At 36.9% G+C, this 9,042-nt stretch overlaps 1 protein-coding gene across 1 annotated transcript in view; it reads left to right on the forward strand.

Moving 5' to 3' along the window:
- PTBP3 (polypyrimidine tract binding protein 3) overlaps positions 1–9,042 on the forward strand; it is a 36,280-nt gene that overhangs the window by 11,617 nt on the left and 15,621 nt on the right. Inside the window, exons 5-7 of the mRNA XM_010726130.3 lie at positions 3,467–3,631; positions 6,495–6,605; positions 7,975–8,149. Of these exons, the coding sequence (XP_010724432.2) occupies positions 3,467–3,631; positions 6,495–6,605; positions 7,975–8,149 (451 nt within the window). The remainder of the gene's footprint in view (positions 1–3,466; positions 3,632–6,494; positions 6,606–7,974; positions 8,150–9,042) is intronic.

Below are 9,042 nucleotides of genomic sequence, written 5' to 3' on the forward strand. Positions count from 1 at the left end.
ATCCAACCTAAATCTTCCCTCCCTCAACTTAAAACCATTTCCCCTTGTCCTGCAGTTATCAACCCTTTCAAAGACTTGTTTCCCCTCCTGTTTGTAGGCTCCCTTTAGGTACTGAAAGGCTGCAATGAGGTCACTCCTCAGCCTTCTTTTCTCCAGGTTGAACAAGCCCAGCTCCCTCAGTCTGTCTTCATAGGGGAGGTGCTCCAGTCCCCTGGTCATCTTCGGGGCTCTCCTCCGGACCCCCTCCAACAGCTCCGTCTTTCTTGTACTGGGGGGCTCCAGACCTGGACACAGTGCTCCAGATGGGGCCTCACAAGAGCAGAGTAGAGGGGGACAATCACCTTCCATATCCCTGCTGGCCACCCCTCTTCTGATGGAGCCCAGGATACCATTTGCTTTCTGAGCTGCAAGAGCACACTGCTGGCTCATGTTAAGTTTTTAATCCATCAGGACTCCCAGATCCTTCTCTGAGATGGGCAAGTGTCTAACTGTAGATTAAGTTTCCAATGACTGAGAATACTCTCTGTTGCCCTTTTAAGTGAATCTTTAATGCAAGATAAAGGCTTAGCTTCATTTACCTGAAACTACTGTAATTTGTAGTAATAATAGTCATATAATGTCATGGTTTTGATCTCTAGAAACTACATGCCCATGCTTCATTGATGGACATATTATATTGTTAGTTGTGCTCTTTGTGCAAGCTGACATTAGTAATATCCCTCAATGCCTAGAACTATATGAAAGCAAGCTCTTAAATGATGAATTTATCAATTGGAATGGAAAGTATGTAACTTTTTAAAAAGTCTCTATGTTTAATGTTTTATTTGTATTTCATAGTGCTAGTATTATCGTTGTTACATTCAGTATTGAACAGCTGGGGAAGAAGTGGCTGAGGGATATTCTCAGAGTATTCTCAGAGGCAGCTACTCTAAAGAATAACTGCTCTCTAATTGGACTTCTGGACTAGGTTTCTAGTAGAAATCTGACATTAATACTCCTTTTTTAATGAGCACTTGTTGTTAATTAGCAGTATTAAAAAGTGAAGGAGTTTGAGATACCCTTAAAGTAGCAATTCTGTGAGTAATTGAACTCACCTAGCAGTATTTTACTGTCATAATGAGCTAGTCTTGGATGTTGTTTCTCCTGCTTCCAGCTGTGTGTTCTACTCTCTGCTTTATAGCTCTGGTGCTTCCTGGATTCTTCTGAATGATTCAGCTCGTAACTTGGCAGTTAAAAACTGAACAGTTTGCTGGGGTAATATGCTGAATACTTTATGATTCAGAAGAAAAATGTAGCAGGATTATCTCAGTACTAGTGATCTTTGTGATCAGCATATTACACTTTAAGTAACTGCACTTAGAAGCTCAGTTTACTAGAACTTGTCATCAACTTCATTATTGTTAAAGTAACCATGATACTGTGATTTCAAATGCACATTTTTATGCCTGCAATATGTAAACCTTAATGTTTTTCAGGTGCACACCAAGCTGTGCTCACTCCATCCACAGCAGAACACAGTGAAAGGAAATATGATGATGAAACTCATAGGCTGTGATAATGACAGGGGTATTGCTCACCTGCTGCCATCATAATTAAGTGGATTTGATTTGAGGCAGATGAACTTAATTTTTTGCCCTTTAAAAGTAGAGTAAGATAGTAAGAAGAAAAAGAATAAAAAACAAACCCACTACAAAACCAAAACCCAACGCAACCTGAAAACCATCTTTACCTGAAGGCCTTGCCTTTCACTTCTGATCCCTTTACTGTTACCTCTTCCCCTTCCCATTCAGTACAGGAGAAAGAAAATGGAAGTTGTGGTCTACTTGTATAGCTTTTTCTCTGCTCCTTCCTGCTCCAATCTGACATGTTTTCTCTCCCTAATCTTGCTGAGAGGAGTGAGGGCGAGAGATGCATGAAGAAGAAATCTTGCTGTGTACTTCTGAGCAGTGGTAAAAGCAAACTGATTCAGTGGTTTGGAGGTCCAAAAGGTTGTTACTTTTGCTGTCTTCAGAAGAAGTCATGTCAGTTTGCCTGGATTACATTTTTTTTTATATGTTGTGAAGTCTATCTTCTAAAGATTTTATTCCTGGAGTGTTATTACTGCTTTGATAATTTTATCTTTTTTTTTTTCTTTTTTAAAGCCTCTGACTTGTATTAGCTTGAGATACTGAGACTTTTTTTTTCTGTGGCCTTTATGTTCTGCGTGAATTAGAAATACTTCTTAAAGTATGTTTTGAAAGAACTTTTTTCATAAGTTCTAATATTAGAAGATAAATCTCAGTAGCTTCAAGACATGAAGAAAATATCTTCTCCAGTAAACCCTTCTCACTGACTTTTTTTTCCTGTCAATGTGTCAGTAACATAGCAGCAGGCTTCCCACAGAAACATAGGGCTTCATTTTTACATTGTGCTTTCTTAAAGATAAGTGTATCTTAAATAAGTTTTGGAATGTGCTTGGTTGGGTAACAGTTTTTGTTTTCTATACTAATACTGCATGTAGGGATTACAGCAAAAATCAGTGCTCATCTTTAACTTGTGCTAACATGAAAAGTACTGGAATCTTGCTAACTTGTCTGTCTGATGAGTGTCATTTGTCTCTTTGCCTGATTGGTTTATCTGCAAAAACAAATAAATAAGGCAACAAGATTCAAGGGTGTGGTGAAGGTAGCAGCCACAGAAAAAAAAATCACACATTTGCAAGTAAGACTACTTATTTTCAGTTCAGTACATGAGGGAATGCTTTCTTTCTCCTTCTACAAAAACAATATTGCCTACTTTTGAATACACTCGCACAGTCAATTATGACCCTTTCATTTGAGTTTTTTTTAAATTAAATTTTAGAGATCTCAACTTAGCAACTGAGCATTAAATTACTTGTGTTTTAGTATCTAGGCTCAGCTCTGAGGGATAGTTTATTCTGGAAGCTTAGAAGAAACTAGGTAACATCCACACCTTGTGTCATGTTTAGTCCGTCTTCCAAGAGAAGAGTGTTACTGAGATATGGCTTCAAGTCACAACACTATGTTTGGAAAGGAATGTCTCTCTGCAAGACTATTAGAAGCAATCCAAAGGTCTTTTTGAGAAAAGCCCAGTCAAAAAGACTTCTCAAATTCCAGTGAGGTGGTTTGAGAAGTGAGTTTAAAGGTGTTTTATTTTGTGGCTGATAGTTTGGCTCTGGGAAGAAAAAGAACAGAATGTGCACCTTTTAAGCTTGTGTTTACCAAAACTCAGTTCCTGGAGAAAATCAAATCCTAATAAAGCAAACCAAGCAATGTGTGCTTTACTGACTGGTCGAAAATCCATTACCGTGTTGTTGTATTTCCATAGATATTTACAAAGAGGGAATATGGCTTTTAAATGCTGCACATTAAATGCATTTTACATCTTTGCTTTGTAAGAGATCTTTGTTTAGATATAAATAGTTTGCATGTGTGTAAGTTAATTGTGGTCTCTGCTGTGATTTCAGAATGCTCAAGCTGCGCTGCAAGCTATGAATACTGTGCAGTATGGAAACGTGGCTGTTACAAGTGCTTTTGTTCCTGAAGGTGCGGTTCCTCCAAGTCACAGTTCTGTTCTTCGAGTCATTATTGAAAATGTTTTCTACCCTGTCACTTTAGAAGTGCTGAATCAGGTAATAAGAATTGGTAAAACAAATAGTAAAATCTGTTTCTATGCTGCTTCTATAAATAGCGTTTTTTTTTTTTGAACCTATGGATCCTTAGTTGTGCAATACTCAGCTTGAATAAGGACTGTTACTTCCAACATGATTTGTTGTAATTTAGAGATCTAGGCTTGAATTGGTTTTACTCCAAAAAAAACAAAAAACAAAAACAAAAAAAAACAACAACAAAAAAAAAACGAACCGATTAAACAGGACTTTTCTAGTTGGTTTTTCATGATTTTTTTTTTTTTCTTCTTCTTTGGTTGGTTGGTTTTGTTTGTTTCTTCTCCGGTTTGTAGTTCTTTAACTTAGTTAAAATTGTAGCAAGATTTCTGTGGAAGGAATAATCAACTCAAAATTTGAGTTGATTATTCCTTCAGTATTTTGAATTTGTGCCTAGGAACTAGTGAATTTTTGCCTTAATTTGTGTTCAGTAACTTTTTAAAGTTCATGTTATATTTTAGCATTTTAAAATCACTTTTACAGTTTGGTACAAGGGATGTTACATGCAAGTAGAATTGGTTGGGCAAATATTTTAAATTATCAAAAGCTCTTAGAATGTCACTTGCTTTACTCACTGAGAACTATAATAGTAGGCTATAGTTATGAAAGACATTACCATAATTTCTGACTGTGATAATTGAGGATTTGTCAGTATTTTTCTTTCGGGTATTGCAAAGAGTTTCATACTTAAAGCTTTTATAAATACCAGTAAATCTTTGCAACAGAAAACATGACCCTAATATGATTTTCCTGAGTTAATATGATATAAAATGATTAGCAATCTTTTGCAAGGAGCTGCAGTCTGGACAAAGATGTTTTGCTACTCTACTTAGCATCTCAAATGCTTATTATCAACACTTGCTTTTTCCTCTTGCTTCCTTATATTAATTTTTCTCTTTATCCCTCCAACAAGTATGGATTAATTTGTATGCTACTAGCTGTCACTTAGAAGTCAAACTTTTTGTGATCTAAACTTCTGTTTATACCTTCAGGTGTTATTTACTCAATAATAAATCATACAACTTGTATGTCAACTGTTTCAAACGATTAGTGTACTCAGAATAATCTATTAGCTATCAGTGCATAGCAACAGCAACTCCTGGATCTAGCTTGTGTGCTTTTTGTTACTGCTCTTGGGTTTCTTTGTTGATATAGACAAAGCAGACAGTGGAAGAAGGGACTCATATTGTATTACCTTAATCTGACTGATGTTTACTTCTGTGCAGCAAAATTGTATTTTTCAGTGTTTGAGTTGTCCTATCATCCTCACTTAACTATTTCTGCAATAGGTCCAATAGGTCTAGAAAATCAGGTAACACTTGAAAAGGGAGCTTAATTGGAGTTCATAATAAGGGACATTGTCCTCTAATTAAAGCAGCACTTTGTGCATGATAGAGAGCTGCAGTGCTGCAAAGAAACCTCACTTTGTAAGTGTGGAAAGCTAATGGAAATGAGAGAATTTCACTGACAAGTATACTATCATATACTTATAGGCAGGCTGTCATCCAAAACTTCAGTGTACATATAATATTTGTTTATTTATTTGTTTATTCACAATCTACCTTAAAATATCTATTGTAAGTAACAGAATACTTGGTGTTATATTTGTAGAAACAAAACTGTGAGGTTTAGGTTTAGAAACAAATAGGTATATCTTAAAATGTCAATTTGTTTTTGTGGAAATATGCATGGAAGCACACATTTAGAAACTGCACTTAAACCTTTCTTAAGGGGAAGCATTTTGTGAACAGGAACTTGATAGCAACTTTAAATTGCTTTGAAAAAAAGTTTCTGTTCTGTCTTCTACCAGGAAATGATGACTGTAGCATAAAATCCTGAAAAACTGGGCACGGAGTTTTATAACAATGACTCCATGACTCTAAGGCTAATAGGCTGAAAAGATATGCTTGTTCTTATCTTTTGTGTATCTTTCCCTTCTAGGATTAATACTTTTCTAGGGGTTCTGCTTTTCTGACTGCTGTGGTGCTTCTCATTGCTTTAGAACTTTGTTCTAAAACTATTGGCGCTTTCAAAACTCACTTTTCCTCTTTCATTGTTACTTCCGCAATCATTTCTTTGCACTTGCATGATATGTCTTAACCTCGCTATATTTTTGTCCACATTCTCCATGAGTGCCCCAGTGTGACATGATGACATGTATTACATGCTCTCATTCTGAATGTACTTTGTATATATGTGCATATATACAAAATTTCAGCCTTTAAAAACTTTTCTACAATGCCTACATTTGGAGTAAATCAAACACCACTCAATTATAAATTGATACATTTATAAATCAAGAAAAGGATGGGTCTCAAGTGAGTGCTTGTCTTGCTTCTTTCCTTCTTTTGTCTTTGTCTTCCACTTAAGACAGTGAATCCATGTTGTTAATGTGTCTACAAATTACTTATTGGAGAGAGATGTTTGATGATCAGTTTGCAGAAATTACTTGAGATATAGGCTGTAAGGGTACCTCTTGACAGTTTGCAGTTGCCATCTAACTGACTTGCAAAAGTCCATTTCTCATAACTCAGCTTTGTCATAACTCAGCTTTGACTCCTTAGGCTGATCTTATAATTTTTAGTCGCTGTTATTAGTAATTGCTAATTCTTTAGAGGAATTTTATCCTTCTCCATCTTTTATATTTTTTTCTTTTTTTTTTTAACCTGAAACAAATTCTGATAGCAATTTATTTCTGTTCGGCTCTTACAAAAGGTATGTCTCAGAAAATTTATATAAAGTATTTAAATGCTGGTTGTTTTTTTGTTTGTTTTTTTAAAAGGAATTCATTCCCTGATTTAATTTAAAATCCATATTTCTTTCTTCTCAGATTTTCTCTAGGTTTGGATTTGTCTTGAAGATTGTCACCTTTACAAGAAATAATCAGTTTCAAGCTTTGATCCAATATGCTGAACCAGCGAATGCATATTATGCCAAAATGGTAAGTGCAGTGTACTCACTGTGTTTTCCTTGCACAGGTAAGATGGCCATTATGCATAACATTACTGACAGCTTGCTCATTAACTTTGACTTCTTTTCATTCTAACTGTCTTGTTGCACTAGAATAACTTTGACAGCCCTCATTAGAGTGGTACTCTACCATCAAATGTAAGCGTGTAGCACACAGATAGAAATCAGCATGGTTCTACCAAATCAAAGTTTAGAGCTGTTGGTAGGGAAGACTGGTAGCTCTGGTTGTGACAAAAAGTCTTTTCTGTGTCAAACTAACTAAACTGTTTTTGTTGAGGATTAATCTGAAGACTGGGTTAACTTTGAATGACTGCCAGGTGCCCACCAAGCTGCTCTCTCAGTTCCACTCCTCAGCAAGACAGGAAGAAAATAAGATGAAAAGCTTGTGAGTTGAGATAAGAACAAGATCACTTGCCAGTTACCATCATGGGTAAAATAGATTCAACTTGAGGAAGATAAATTTATTTCACATTGATACGGATAGTGAGAACTAAAAACAAAACTAGAAGCACCTTCCTCTCACACCTCTTCTTTTCAGGTTCTGTTTCACTCCTGTCTCTTCTACTACTTTCTCCTTCTGTAAGCAGTACAAGTGTGTGCAAAATGGAATTTGTGGTCAGTCCATAGCACTTAGTCTCTATTGCTCCTTCCTCCCCACACTGTTCCCCTGGCTCCAGTGTGGGCTCTCTACTGTGGAATATGGTCCTTCATAAAGGCTGCATATGAGCTGTAGCCCCTTCCCACAGGATGTAGTCATTCAGGAACAGCAGGAGCAGAGCAGCTCCTGCTCCACTCTGGGTTCCTCTCCATAGGCTACAGCTCCAGCCCAGGCCTGCTCCTGCAGGGGTGTGAGTTGTGCCATAGGCTGTACCTCTCCAGGCCACATCCACTGCTGCACCAGGGGCTTCTCCACTGCTGCGTGGGGAGATCTGCGCTATGCAGCGCCCACAGCCTGCAACCTGCTCTGCATTGGGCCTCTCCTGAGCTGCAGGGAGCTGCTGCTCTGCGCATGGAGCACATTATGCCCTCCTCCTGCACTGACCTCGATTCTCTCATGTTTCCTACTCCTCCCTCTGACAGCTGACGTGCAGTTCTGTTTTTTTTCTCTTTCTTAAAATGTTATCACAAAGGCACCACCAGTGCATTCTGCTTTCGAGCTGTCTGGAGTGGGCCTAGTCAAAAGAGTTGCCTTTATACTCAGCTTAGAGATGAAAAGCACAGAATATTTACCTATTGATACTTGCACTTCTTTCTATTTTTTGATACAGATAAAAATAAACTTAGGAGGGAGGTTTGCAACGAAGTGTTTTGTATCTGAAAACTTAACTATTTGTTTCCAGGCTCTAGATGGCCGAAATATCTACAATGCATGCTGCACTCTACGTATTGATTTCTCCAAGTTAACAAGCCTTAAGGTGAAGTACAACAATGAGAAAAGCAGAGATTTCACTCGCTTTGACCTTCCAGCTTCTGATGTCCAACTACCCCTGGATCCAGCCATAATTGCTGCCTTTGGTAAGAAGCCTTTATTTTGTGATAAATATGCAGTATGATCATTATGCTTTTTACATTGCATACACTTAGGGGTTTTATTCTTTGTCTGTATAACAGATTCTGTTGAAAACAAACAAAAGAACATTTTATGTATAATTCTAATTGTTAGATTCAGTAAAGTTTGTGTAGAAAGCAGAAAATCCTATTCTAGATAAATGAGTGTCTGAAGCCTTGTTCAGATAAATGGTTATCAGAACATATTCAGGTGAGCAAACTAAAAGCATTATCAAAAAGCTGTATTTTTAGAGTGGTGTGGAATTACATCATTGGTGTAAAGCAATATAATAAACATCGCATATCAGAAAAGTCAATGGCAGCCATTCAAAACTGACTGATTCCCTAAAGCTACTTGAAAGTAAATGTTTTAAAATATGCTAGCTCTTGTTTGCTGGTATTTTAGGATGACTGCTTGCTTTAAGGAATAAACTATAAGAAATACACAGGTATTACAGTTATATTTTATAGTTGCCTTCTAAAAGAATATATTAGTAAATCCCTTTAGTAAATTTTGAAAGTCACTTCCATTGCATAGAGAAAGCATTATCTGCTTGAAGTGTCTTTTGGAGAAGTCTTTTTGGCGTAAACTGCACATGCATGCTTGTTTATTCAACTTTGATAGTAAGTGCAAATCATCAAACAGATTAATGTGTTATGCTTCCATACGTGTGTTCAAACAGCACTTGGCTGAATGGTGTGATGAAAAAACATTGGGAGTCATGTCAGTACTTATGCTAACTGTTTTATTACTAGTACAGGGAGGTATGATGGAGAACTATCTCAGCCTTTCTATAATTCTGTGATAAAGCAGGTATCAGGATAATGCATTCAATTTTACTGTAGACTTAAAGGTATCC

This window comes from Meleagris gallopavo, chromosome Z (genome assembly GCF_000146605.3).
Source record: "Meleagris gallopavo isolate NT-WF06-2002-E0010 breed Aviagen turkey brand Nicholas breeding stock chromosome Z, Turkey_5.1, whole genome shotgun sequence".
NCBI lineage: Eukaryota > Metazoa > Chordata > Aves > Galliformes > Phasianidae > Meleagris > Meleagris gallopavo.